This window comes from Clavelina lepadiformis, chromosome 3 (genome assembly GCF_947623445.1).
Source record: "Clavelina lepadiformis chromosome 3, kaClaLepa1.1, whole genome shotgun sequence".
NCBI classification, from domain to species: Eukaryota; Metazoa; Chordata; class Ascidiacea; order Aplousobranchia; family Clavelinidae; genus Clavelina; species Clavelina lepadiformis.
The window spans coordinates 18,128,331-18,142,663 of record NC_135242.1 but is presented as its reverse complement, the minus strand read 5'-3'; the positions used below and the strand labels follow the sequence as shown (position 1 = coordinate 18,142,663).

General features: G+C 34.8%; 1 protein-coding gene across 6 annotated transcripts; it reads right to left on the bottom strand.

Moving 5' to 3' along the window:
* Nucleotides 1-539: 539 nt before the first annotated feature.
* LOC143450260 (fibroblast growth factor 13-like) lies at nucleotides 540-10,141 on the bottom strand. Of its 6 annotated transcripts, XM_076950725.1 has the most exons (5): nucleotides 9,752-10,141; nucleotides 9,524-9,690; nucleotides 2,415-2,656; nucleotides 2,010-2,208; nucleotides 540-1,111 (listed from the first exon to the last, which is right to left on the bottom strand). In XM_076950725.1, the coding sequence occupies exons 2-5, from the start codon at nucleotides 9,621-9,623 to the stop codon at nucleotides 1,023-1,025; spliced, it is 630 nt and encodes a 209-aa protein (XP_076806840.1). In that variant the 5' UTR covers nucleotides 9,624-9,690; nucleotides 9,752-10,141; the 3' UTR covers nucleotides 540-1,022. The 6 variants fall into 6 exon arrangements, with proteins under 6 accessions (XP_076806840.1, XP_076806841.1, XP_076806843.1 ...); XM_076950726.1 differs by having other exon boundaries at nucleotides 2,415-2,629; nucleotides 9,524-10,041; XM_076950728.1 differs by lacking the exons at nucleotides 9,524-9,690; nucleotides 9,752-10,141 and adding an exon at nucleotides 5,621-8,992.
* Nucleotides 10,142-14,333: the final 4,192 nt, after the last annotated feature.

The window sequence follows — 14,333 nt, the reverse complement described above, 5'->3', positions numbered from 1 at the left end:
ATTCTCGGCATCTGTGAAATTTATACTTTTAGTCGATGTTATAATTTCATTTTAGAAAATTTGCCTTTTTTGACCTTTATTCAATTTTAGTTATCATTTTTTCAAGTGTAAATTTTATGAAAAATTTTTTTTAATTGGATTAAACGTTACAAAAAATTTTTAAAATTAAACGCATTGTCTTCTTGGTGTGTTTTACCTTCCAAAAAATCCATAAAACTCGACGTAGGATTGCTTTCGCCACACCAAAAATCGAAACTTCTCAAATTATGTATCAGCCTATTTCAAATACAGGCAGCGCAAGTGCTCTTCTGTATGTGGTCTGGTTCTTTTATAATCTTCATGAAACAAGGAATCCATGTAAACAACGTTTCGAATGGAAGAAAGCATTTAAACGTTATGGTTATATTTTTGTAAAACTTGAAGATGGAGTTGGTATATTGCAAGGGTAACTTGCAACATCATGTTGAAGCAACTTTTCTAACAAAGTTTTTAGTAATCCACAAAACTTCATTTTCATGTATAGTCGGCGTATACGAGAATTGAAACAAATATACAGATGATGTGTAATGTATCGACATTTTTGCGTTAAAATAGTTTGTTTTACAATGCATTTCCAACATATACATAGAATTCCAAAACTGACATCTGTAAATAACAGTCTCGCGATAAAATGTCATTGCACGATATATATACAAACATTAAATAACTTAATACCACTTATAAACTGAGTGAGAATATACCATAATAAAATCAGAAAGACAAATGTTGTTTATAGCCAAATAAATCCTGCTATAAATTCTGTATAGGCAGTCAAAAGAGCAAAATTTTCTTTACAACACAAAACCTTATCTGGATATAGCTTTGAATAAAGAGACTAGTCTTAAAGACCCAGGCTGACCATGAGGTGCTTAAACTGTACAAACAATCATTTTGAGAATAATTTGATACAAGGCGATATACACGAGATATTTCTTTACAGGTCTTTTCGCGATGCTCGTGTGTTGAGAAGTTGCATTTTGCATTTACGTTTTCTTCTTCTTAGCGTCCGAGGTGGAGGTACTCCGACTCGGTACTGCTAGATCACAGATTGATGGTTCTTTGAACATTTTAACTGAAAATATTCAAACAAAAAATTTACATCAAATATATAGAGTCATGTAAGTACAATACAACTAGATTGTGCTTATAATGTGGTTATATACTGTGGTTTCCCACATTTTCCAGCGAACGGACCCGAAGTAAAGCGGCTAAGCTAGGGGCGTCACTTGTTAAATCCTTAAGTTGATTTGTTAATAATTCTTGTCACAATAATCAAGTATTAACAAACTATTTTGTGCATGTGACTCTCATCAATCCACAGAGATGAAATCCGTCAGGTCAACGTTACAACTGTCGCATTGTTCGTTAATGTTGGTTTTAAATTAAATCCATTGTTGGTTCAATTAAATCCCATTGTCGTGAGATGCAAATTTAAATTTGACTTTTTTGTTGATGTACTTAAGTAACCCTGATAAAACATAGGTATTTAGCACAGTAAATCTTCGTTTTCTTTGTCATAAATCATAAATTTCTAAAACCAGCATAAATTTTTAAAGCCAATTTTATAGCCTACGTACATTAACGATATTACAATTTGTTTACGTAGCCCGCCACGTTTAAACAATTGGTCTCTTAACTCCAGCATAGATTATGGTTTGTTCCTTAAATACATTATGTATTATGCAAAGCTCGTAAAACAAAGGATGTGTAACAATTTCTAAAAAAGACTATACTTTTAAAGTTAATCTGCGCAGAGTTGAAAAAAATTATAACAAAGCGCACTGTACAATGTGCAGTTTTATAGGTCTCCGCCGAACCTCAGAAATTGTCTTACTGAACCTTTAGGCATCAATTATACCCATAATTGGAACCACCGTCTTATAACATAGCACTTTTTCCTAGAAATGTTTAATTGTTATTGTCGTATTGGCATTTCTATTAATAAAAGAAGCAAACTGCCCATTGCAAACCTTCGATTGGTCGAGGAATGAAATGCGAATGATGTTTGTGCTTTTTTGCCTGTGAGCCTTTAATCGGAATCCCGTTTTTACCGAGTCCAATATTCCACGGTCTTCCACTTTCCAGTTGTTTGTAGAGCGATGACGTATATACGACGTAATAGTTTTCAAAGACAGATTCTTTGAACTTGCACTCTGACGTGTAGGTATCCTAAACGTAAACGTACATTGCTTCTGAATTATGAAAAAATTTACATTCAATTTTATAAACAGCATCCAAAATGACGTAGGCCTGTAACAAATATATGATGGTTATGTACAATAACAATTATCAAAAGGAAATATAACAACTCAGAATGTTTGCGAGAACTGATTCTAGCACAATTTAAGAGTTAATTTTTGTTTGTTTGAACTTACCGAAGTGTAAACGCGACCTTCACTGTTCATAGCAATATAAAGCAGAGTATCTCTGTGTTGAATGGAGACGACCCGAAGCCCGACCGGTATGAGATAGAAGACAGTGTTGTCAGATTCTTCAGGGACACCCTTCACGCTTCCATTCTCGGGATCGATCGACAAGTAAAAGCCTTGCCGCGAAAAGATTTGTGTTTTTACTCCCTTCAACTGGGATTCTACAAAAGGTGACGAAATTGTGAGACCTAGTAAAATAGTTGCATCAATAAGCAACTCCATAATCCCTTTCTTTGCACTTTTAAAATTAAGTACTAATGTTACAAAGACCTTTCATTCGATACGAATAAAGATAAAAATGGCAACAAATACAGCATTTTCTCTGCAGGATTTTTAATTAAAATAACAATGATAAAAACAATCACGGGATAGTGGTCGCGGAATCATTGAAGTAAATAACTTCTTAATTCTTTTAAGCTTCAAGGCATTATAGGAAATTCTCAGTATATTAACGAGAAAATTCACCTTATATGCTTTATAGATAGTCAGTACATTGCAAAAAAATGGTTATTATACGCATATGAATACATGTACAACTTAACAGTAGTCATACGTCACTAACTTCAGCAATATCATGAAAGAAAGCGATAACTGTAGTGCAGAAACTGGATTATATAATTGTCGGAAACAGCTTTTTTATAGAAAAAAGGCCGTTTGTATTTTTTTACTTCGCTTTGAGGTCGCTCACAACACAAAGGTATATATAATCTATACATCATATTGCTGACCACCATTTTGATACTGCATAACCATTTTCATTTTCTCGATTCAGACGGTTATCAGGAAATACATGTATAGACAGGATATGTCATGTGTATACAAACCTAAAACTCACAAGAGAGAGGCATTAAGCCTTTTTAAGCTAGAATACCCAAAGTCTATTTTGCTTTGAATGCAATATATGCGAAAGCTTTTAAGGTCAACGAACTTTTTATTTTTGCAGCAATTTGGAGTTGGTTAGTGACGATCACATGGCGCAGGGAAAAAAAATCGTTTATTACAGTCAGATTTTCGGTTGTTATTTAAAAAAACGCACGTTTTACCACGTTAAGATCAATACAGTTATGAATTATTTATGACAACAAAGTTTCCAACAATGCAAAGGCAAATAAACCTCTACAAGTAATTAAAAATAGGGGAAAACAAAAACTCAATTTTGTTTGAAAATATATGTACTGTAAAACAACAAAATGTAATCAATAATACCAATTTCCTTATGTAATTCATGCACAATGAAAGTATTTATGTGAGGTTTTAAACATTGCTGATTAAAACTACATTCTACCTTGATGTAGGAAAATATGTATAGGCCAACAAGTAAGCTGTTCTAATACAAACTATAAAAGGTTTTTGACTCCCTAAAAGTATATACCAAATTCAAACCTCATCCTTCTCGCTAAAATGTTTTAATATAGCATTGTTATTAATGCTTACACAACACCGTTAAACATTCATTTAACTATTGTACCAGAAGCCTGCAAACCTCATAACAAAGCTTCAGTAATAGAGTTTTTGCAGTTTTTACATCTTGCATCGTATTGCAACGCAAATAAGTCATTTCCCGTTATATTAGGACAATTTGACATTGAGGCATCAGGAAAATCAAACCTCGATGGTGAAGAAGTTGTCCGCTGAATCCATGATCATCGTACTGCTTGATGGTAGGACTTAGAAACGAAGACTCCTCCATGACTTTTATAATTTGTTAAAGAATCCAAGCAAAATTCTTTGACAAATGATGATATTCAAAAGCGTTTTCTCTGGCCTGCACGATGCAAGTCTGCAATCATATCAGAAACAGGCAGAACTGCGCAACACCATAAGATATGGCAGGAGTACTTTGACGGAGACTTGGGCAATTTTTGTATCTTTTCATCTCCAAGCAATGGACCACTTTGTTGACAGCAGGTACAAGGTAAGACGATTAAATTATAAAACGCAAAACAAGAAACAAGGAGAAGACGGGAAGGAAATAATGAATATTTTTCATCTTTTACTGAATAATTCATCCGTTTACGTCTCAAGTTTTGGCTACTGAAGCCGCCTGTAGGTTTCAAAATGAGCAAACTTGAACAAAAGTATAAAAAATTAACGACGGGCATTCTTACAAAGACTTCACTCACCTTTTATCGTTTTTATCGAAGGCACAGTTACTTTTAGCTTGTCCATGTTTAACTTATACCACTAGCAGCATCTAATTGGCCGGACAAAAACCCACAGACGACAAAACGCGTAATACTGTATTGTAGACTATTGCCTGGCTTTTGACCAGGACCAAATCTTCTTCGAATTACCAAGATTTGTTGAGTTCGGCTATATAAAAGAACTGTTAAACGAAAAAATCATGCCGATATTGTGGCTGGTTTAAAATGCACCATAAACAAGTTTAGAGGAAAGGTGGAACTTCATAAATATTTTATTTACCAACAACAGAAGCAAATTTTCGTTTTCCTAATGGTACAGTATTTCACAGACATTCCCTATTTGCAAGAAGGCATCAAAGCTCTTAATAACTCTATCACGCATTTGTAGATCGATAAGAAAGACCTTCCACCGACTGAATGCCACCTACGGTCAAACAGGATCGATTAATTGGAAACAGATCTTAAGGTTGTGCTGCGTAAGTGGTATAAGGACTTTGGTTGCGTAAATGAACTTGGGAAAAAGAAACAACGCACCGTACAAGCTGATATCAGCGACACAAACAAATACAAGTCAATCGCCAATAACAATTTTTAAGACATTTTCGTTAACTACTTACATTTGCACATCTCACATTTTAAACCAATTTTTCGATTGAAATCCATCTTTTCAGTTACGAAGTGACTATTTCACCGTATGTAGATTACGCAGCATGTTGTTAAAAGTAGACGGTTAGGTTGGGAGAAAGGATATGCAAAAATTGATGGTAGCTATTATTGGTTTTATTGGAGTTAGGTTTAGATTAGAAGGTAGTTTTAGGCTAAATTAAGGTTATCAAACCATAAAATTTAAGTTAGTTTAACAAGAAACTTAATAGCTTCAAACGCACGATTGTTTTCCAGTGAAATATAGTGGCAGCCTTTCAGTTGTGGGTAATATAAAGCTTTTATTCAATATTTATGTAAAAAGCTTGCCTAAATAACTTTATGAGTGGATTATATTACTCTTACCTTTCAGCAGAGTCCTAGATGCCATGAACTAAATGCCTATATACGATTCGTTACCCACAGTACATCTACTTCATTGACAAAATTGGCAATTCAAAGCGATTTTCTTGCTGGTTATGTTAAGTTAAATATGTTCACATAATAAGCTTAAACCTAAAACTATAACGTATACCTACATAAATGTTATTATAATGTGTTACTATACAGTATGTCAGCCAACTACCTACATACCAGCTTTTCCAACTCTACCAACAAACTACGAAAAAATCAACTAGAAAATTAAATAAGGGCCAGCCTATATAGAGCACTAATAATTCTGCACCAGCAAACTATAGTTACTTTACAGCAGGTACAGATATTTATCTTGAATTGCTGACAATATTACTACAGCTAGCATACAACAATATTTTGATGGCGTTCCTGAAAGTTAGCTTGATGTGTAGAATCAAACAAATCCTATTCCAAACGATGTCAACCCGCAGAGATTAGACATTTTGTAGCCTGTATAGCCCTACTGTTGTGAAAAAGAAATGAAAAAGGATCGTAGCCAATCAAATTCCCACGGGGTTTTCTGCAGTTTAAGCAAGTTGGCAAAGTTGATTTAATAAGATTTGTAAGAAAAACGTTGTCATTTGTAGGCACTGATCGATTTTGGAATTGTAAGTTTGAAACGTTGGAGAAACATTGATGCTGCATTTAAGTCAACTTAGCTTCGAAATGTTTAAAAGTGACAGATAAATGTGCAAAACTTTACATGTATACATGCACAAAACTTTAGAAGAATGTGGTTGATTTACAGTACAGCCTTCCGCGGCTACAAGTGGTTGCTGTTGCTTGATAGAGTTTGATTAATTCAAGAACGCTTTCTATCTTACCAAGTTATAATTATAATTTTAGACCTTATGTTATTATACGTACAGTATTTGACTATGTTAAAAGAGTATTTCAACCTATACAGTATTCAGTATATGAACATACGTCGAACTGTAGTTCGATTTTCAAACAGATTACATCCGGGCCCTCTAAGTCGACAGAAAAAAGATTCACCTAATACAAATATAAGCAATAAACTATTTATTCTATGCTGGTCCTAAGAACACTTATGACTCTGGTTTAGTTATTTTGAACTCAGAAACTTTGACGACCACGTTTTTATTGCAAAAGCTTACATATCAGCAAAAAATTCCCAACTCTCTTTCTGATTTGAAATGCTATATTCTAAACACCTGAAATGACTTTTTAAAGCCAAATAATGTGTAATAACCAAAGACCTAAACATTAAGAACATTAAGTCAGGATCGAAGATTGAACAGTAGGAAGATAATGGTTTGCTAATAAGACCGCAAATTTATCTGTAACTATGTAGGCTTAATTTTAAAAATATAAATCACACGATTTGAGAAACGATTAAGAACGACGAAACATAAACCCAACGCTTTGGCTTTTTTATAGACACACTGAGCTTGGGAACTAGATGACATTCACACGTTTTCAAGTGGGATCGATTCCCTTCCATTAATAAAATCTTTTCTTGTGTGAAAGCTTTAATTCCAAAAAACATTTTGAACCTTTCAGGCTGAATGCGTTTACAAATTATATAAACATGCAAAAGTTGTGAAAACGTTAAGGAGGGATCGGTAAACTGTATAAAATGCATCAAATAGCGTCTTATTTTGCTTTGAAATATCTATAGTTCCTGTATTTCAAAAATTCAGACTTCAAAAGGGGTATCCGACAATATAATGCCAGCACAAACATATTTTGCAAGCCTACAGCAATCCTGCTTGGAATTTTGGGGTCAGCAAGTGATCGAAAACAAATTTAGCGACTAAACACTTGATGTCGTTGCAGACAATGATTTTACTGAAGACAATGAAATATTGCCACAGAGACCGAGCGGTGGCCTAGTGGTGTAGTTAATTAAAGCGTCAGTCTTCGGTGCAGTAGACTGCGTATCACTACCCCAATCAAATTATACGGAACACTCTAAATAATTCTCCGTTTCCCCGCTTAGCGTTCGAAACATCGAAAAGCTAAAACGCCCTGTGTGTCATCAGAGGGCTGACCCCTTGCTGTGGCAGCCACGCATACGCACACACAACCACATGTGTTGCCCAACGCAAATGAAATACCGTGCAGTTGGAACAGCAATGACGAAAAATTATTTGGCTGCACTCGCTAAACTTGTCGAGCTTCAAACTGCCTACAGTTAAAATTTTGAAAATGCAAACACCTGTTGCTCTATTTCTATATGATACACTAATCTACATGGATATAAATCTAAGCTTAGATAAAAAATTTATATTTCGGCTGAACAATTTTTGCTGCAACGACACAATAACAAACGAAATGAATTATAAATTCCAACGCCATGCACTGTATTCGAAAATGCTTTTATGAAAATAAAACAATACTCAGCAAAGACATCCAAAGTTTATGCTCATCCACTTCTCTGTTTTGCTCATAACCCTATGCTTATATCCCCATAAGGCACCTTATAGTATTAATGGCTGGCAAGTTTTTCAAAATATACAAAATCCGAAAAATAGCTTTACTCCATCATAGAACCAGCAGACAATTTTATATCTTACAGCCACAAAAAACAAATAGAAGTTAAAACCATAAATAACATGATGGGCTGTAAAGTAAAAAAACAAAACTGCAAAAGAAGAATGATGCAAACAACCTAACGAGTTCCGATCAAAGCAGATATAGGTGTCTAAGATAAATCTTTACTGAGATTTTCAATTAACTGAAGAGTTCCAGTGAAAAATCACGCACCGTCCATGTTGGACATTACGTTGCCGGGTGGTTCAAAGCCTGTTACTGTATAGTAATCGATAAGTGGATACGCGCGTTCAAGGAAAAACACCTTATGTCTTAATTTGTGTACAGTCTTGGTTTTGAGAGTTGTCTTGTGTGTCTGTACCTGATTATTATTTACATTTCCTGAAGCTAATGCAAGGCAGGCATTTAAAATATTTATTAGCGGTCTCCCTATGCTGTCGGTTTATCTGTCATTCTTAATTAAGTACCTCCATATATCATCTTCCTGAGTCAAATGTTCAAAGCGCTCAACCCAAATGGCCACTTGAACATTATTTCTGCTACTTCATAAGCTTGGTGAATTGTGATACGCTTGAATGAAAAATAATTTCCACTTACAGAGCGGTTCTGTTTACGTAATATTAGCTCAGATTTTCCTTGTTTGCATGAATAAGCTGATAAACTTTTAAATTGCATGTGGGCATTGAAACAAATTTAAAGTTATACTGTGTTTTGCAACTTTTAGCTTTCTACTTACGAAGCTTAACTAAAAAGTTTCTTTAAAGCATACTAAAGTATTGAAAGGTAAAAAAATAAGTCTAAAGCATTAGTATTAAAAAAATATCGAAGTTCAATTACTGAAGTTTATTTAGGTTGAAAGGATTCTTGGAGATAATAAACAGTTTATTCTAAATAGTTATGTGACAAATCTGTTTATCCAAACATGCAATCTTTGTTGTCGTGTGTTGAACTGGATGCGCTGTGTACGCATTTTAAGCCCAGACGAGAAACGCCAAAGAAAACGCAGGGACAATTTAGTTTCTTGATATTATTTTTTAAAGTTTGTAAATAGCTGAAGCGCTATTGATCGCAAAAAGTTGACTTAAGCGATGGGACAATAGACACGACTTTAAAGGCAACATTTGTAAAGTAGATTACTTACTCTAACACTTTTGGGATCAATAAATTGTGGTTATATACCAACAAAATACTGAAGTATATAATAACTAAAGAGCTACAATAAAACAATATATCCACTAAATTGCCAATTCATGTGTCAGTCATCAACCATATGGGCACCAAATGTGTCTATGCCCCATCACAGACATCATGTAGTAATAACTATACAGACCTGCTTACCTTGCAAAGGTGCACTGAAGTTCAATCCTCGACAACAAGGGCACTTAATAGGCATATGCGGAGAAACAGTAAGAAGCAGGGGGTAGAAAAGATGAGGCATAGCAAGCCTACCGTGCCAGTCAGTAGATGGGGTGGCTCAGGTAGGTAGTCACAGAATCGGTGGACACCTGCCCGTGAAAAGTGTCACAAAACTGAAGTATAGGTTTACTTTTCAAGTCAAAACCAAACCTTGTATTCAAGTTCTTTGTATCAATTTTTTTAAAGCTTTGTTGGACCTTCCGACTGGTGGTCGTGATATATGATATCCTGTATTGAAGACTCAGTTTGGAATATTGTCAAAGAAAACAGAATGGCTTTAGCTTCAAATATTAAGTGAAGTCAGCTTCTTTTAACAATGGAAGCATTATAGCAGTAATCTCATTAAAAGTTGTTTTACAATGCAACGAAACGTTACCATGCAACACATGTAATTGATACGGTCATAGTCACTGAAAAAATAAAACAGTATTACATCAATATAACACACACTGTACAACCGATACGGTAACGCACCTATAGTAAATTTCCATTTATAGCATTTTTAAATTACTACTGTATACGCTGACGACTTAATGGAAATTTATTAATGTTTGTAAATATTCTGTAAGGGGTTTCAACAACAAACAATCTGCAATCTGCTGATATCAAACTAAAAGTACTAATCATGGAAGAGCGAAGAATCAACTGAGAGAACCGCACGACTGTCTTGACTATCACTTCTGCGATTTTTTACCGCAAACCTAATGTGATTTACTTTAAACACTGCGGGTTGCGGATCTGTAGATTTATGAATCATCATCCTTGACGTACAGTAGCCAGTCGCATTTCATTCAATCCATTAAAAGAATGAGTCAGATGAATGTTTTATTGATGTCGATCTAAAAAAATTTTTTATCAAAGTAAAACTTCTTTTCTTAGCTAACTACAAGCAATATCTCCAAGTCTGAAAATATAAGCAGACCGGGTTTTCTGAATTTTTAAACATGCATGAAAGCTTCTAAACTACCCTTGGTAATGAAATCTTAAAAACATGTCAAAGAGATATGTACTGTATAAGATGCTAACTATACAACAGAAGAATGTGAATATGAAGACCACGTCCATTTTTCAAGAGCCTAGCCTAGGTTGAAGACCAGGTTCTTTATGAAGACTATTACTCTACTTTGCGTTGGTCACTGAGGAGAACCAGACCATGTATCGTTTTTGACAAATGGTCTATTTTGTATACACATTTAACGTCGATCCCTTAGGGCTATCCTATAAACTTACAGCGGCATTGCTGTAAACTATACCCAAATCTTATTGTCAACGAAAAGAACTCAACAAAGACAAGAAATAGCTAGCGGAGATGTCAACGAGGTCGAGTGTTTGTTCATATTCGACACAGGAGCTAAACTTCACCTTTGCGAGCACTCACTAACCGCTTTTGTTGCTGGTAAACGCTTTATTTTAGCGACCTACCCTAAACCAATGACCGAGACAGTATTCAGGTAAACATCGCAGTAGGAAATGTCAATAATTTAAATGGCAAACAACTTGACTTGAGTAACGTTATCTACTGTCAGAAAACTCTTATCAAAATGAAAATACTCCTGGCTGAGGTCGAACCTTCAATCACTTCAAGGTATCAGGCCCGAAATTAACCTGCTGGCTTGTGCTCACTTACGTCGTGCCTATAGTCTTCATTTTGCGTGAGCACCAAGATATACAGAACAATAAATAATTTACGCAAACTAATTGACTAAATCTTCCTAAAAGAAAGGCAAACAAGCTTAGTAACAGCAAATACCATGAAGGCATCGGCCTGACACAACCTTGTTTAATACAAACACGGCATACTTTAGGCTACTTTTTTATCAATTAAATTTTTTAAACTATTGTTTACATTCTAGGGCAACTTTTAATGATTGCAATGCACAAAAAACACAGGTGAGTTTTTTTTCATTTGTGGACGCCACATTTGGAGGCTTATTTCCTTATTATTGACAATCACACGCCGTGGATTGTATTAGAAAAATTGTCTAAAATGAGACTTATTTCTTAACACTGAGTTATCTTGTTTGATGCTACTGCGTCTGCCAAACCATGAACTGAGAAAATTATTGCGTATTGGTGAGCATATCTGTGTACTGTGAACAATTACCATAGCTTTAAAATTTCCAAGCCGTAACCTAACCGCCATTGCATAAGCGTAAACCATGTTACAGCAAGTAAAATTTGTTTTTTACGTAAGGCTTAATATTAGGTAAGAAAATTATCCCGAAATTTATAACGAAGCACAGTATATCCAACGCATTCTCAAATGATAAATTTACATATTTAGGAATACTAGTTACTGATAGACAGGCAATAGAGGAAGACAAAATATGAAAAATTTATTACGTGTGGTGTAGAACGATTTACTAGCATGCTATTGAAAGTACATTTTTTAAATTATTTTTACCCAAACTTATTTCACCAGGTAACGAATGTTTGGGTTACTTAGCTTTTTTTGCAAATTTTTTTGATCAAATCTAAACATGCTGTGGGAAGATATTCGTTTTATAGGCTGCTTCTTGCACGAATAAATTAACATGTATCTAACTAAAGTTGAAGCTACATTCAGTATAAGATGGAACTTAAGCTTCGTACATACTTTATAGCTTAGACATTTAGACAACATTCTTTGTCATTCAGAAAAAAACGACTCACCACAAACACATCTTGGCTTTCAAACAATTTTGTATAAGTTAACAACAAACCAACTATGGTGTCACGTGAAAAATATATCTTCCCACGATAAAAAGGAGTCAAGCTACTGGTTTAAACGTATCATATGTTAGTTAAAACTTCCGGCGTATTTACTTGACTATCATTTTACAATAACCTAGCACCTGCGCGTAGTATCTTAGCTGCGTCTAATCTTTTCAAGCCGTAAAACAAAGCTGGCCAATTAAGCGGGGAAATGTACCCAAAGCTACGATGTCAAAGGCCTGTTACGACCGTTTCCAGGCGCCATAGGGAATCGATATAAAGCGCAGTATCGACAAGACAATAAACTGGAACGGGATATACTGACATGGCGTTAAGGCAAAGTAAAAAAAGAGTAATTAACGCTTTTTCTTGTTTCCTTATCATCGATTTAGCGTTCCTGACGATTCAGCACATTGCACACAATCGCTAACTCACTGTAAGTATAAATACCTGGTATTGCTTCTGTCACTGCTGCGAAACCTTGAATTGTCTCGTGCACACATCCTTTAGTTTTCCACGCAGTAGCCGATTTGATCAGTGTCAGAGACGCAAATGCTATAACAAAGACTGTACAAGAAACATACCGCATTTTTTCCAATAGAAGCCGCGGCTACTATTTTTTATTTTTGATCATTTTCGAGGCTTTTAATCGTAGGCGGCTTCTATTTTTTAATCAGATCAACAGATGACTGAACTGTTTTACTGGGTTGCTAATCCTATCGCAGAAACTCATGTGTGTGAGTGACCTTCAATAGAGTTATATTTTAGCATCGTTCGTTGCGGCTTCTAATCGAAAAAATACGGTGTTCGTGCAAAACGCGATAACGCCTATACCCTGTTCAATTAATGTACCTTAAAATAATCTACTTTGTGAGTGCAAAGTTATTTGTGCCAGTAATTCCGCGGCAAGTACAATATCTGCTTGAATCCTAATTAAACATGTCTGTTTGAAAGGTTGCTTAAGCCTTAAGGACTGTTCGTTCAGTGTAAGATAAATGAACAAAGTAATACGAACTAAGTAACCCATTGGCAGATTGAGGTAATTCATTTTTGTCTCTTTAAAATTTAATTGTTTCTGCAGCAAATGACCAATACATAGGACTGTTTACCACCATTGCTTATATTGTGACTTCCCTTAACTGCTCATAGGGTTCTTGGGTATAGTTAGAGACAACAGTTAGCAGTTTTTAAAAACAAGAGGTGCTGTTGTTTATGAGTCATTCATGCAGATTAATATTGCAGATTAGTATTGCACCTTGTTGGTAATAAATTTTGCTTTTTAAACGTTGTTCGCTTTGAGTGATCTTTTTTCAGACCATAGGCTACACTACTGTTCATCCACATCGTTCAAAAACATTGTGGTGTCTAGAACATCTAAAAACATAGGACATAGAAATAGAATATGCAGAAGCGGCAATATAGTATTATTGCACAGCTTTAAATTAAGAAAACTGTTTATTCTGAAATACCCGATAAATTAATATCGATTGTAGCACTGAGTCTTACTGTACTTACTTAATATCTTGTTTATGGCAACCATACCAACTTCTATTTAAAAGGATTCTTGGTTAAATTCTGTGCCGTAACAAATTATGCTTACCAAAAATAGCGAATAAAACCAAAACCGTATCAAAGTTATGATGGAAAAAATACAAGAACTTTGATAGAATTAGTCAAGGCATTTTCAACTTATTTCGCTGATACTGTTATTCTGTTCTCTTCCACTGCCAGATGTCCTGAAATGCTTGAATAGTTAGCATATTAAAGTAATCATTGTGGAATTAAGGTTGCCACAGTATGTGTTTACTTTTACAACAAAACATATAATAGGTCGATACATAGGTTTGATGAAACTTAAGCCATTGCTTTTGTGTTCGTAAAGATACACCATAAACACGTAGTAATTATACAGCAGCTCACATTGAGTCAAAATCTCTCCACTCAATTTAAAGCAAGTTAGGTTTAATACGTCTTGTATAGGCCTTTTTGAATTCGAGAAACGTATCTCTGTGCAAAGCACGCTTGAATCACGCACAAA

Excerpts from the sequence above, each read along its gene's own strand:
- LOC143450260 (XM_076950725.1), bottom strand. The coding sequence starts at position 9,623 with ATGCCTCATCTTTTCTACCCCCTGCTTCTTACTGTTTCTCCGCATATG. Across the intron at positions 2,657-9,523 it reads CTTCAGTGCACCTTTGCAAG|GTCTCACAATTTCGTCACCT; the intron begins GTAAGCAGGTCT and ends CTATTTTACTAG. Across the intron at positions 2,209-2,414 it reads AAGGTCGCGTTTACACTTCG|GATACCTACACGTCAGAGTG; the intron begins GTAAGTTCAAAC and ends GTTTACGTTTAG.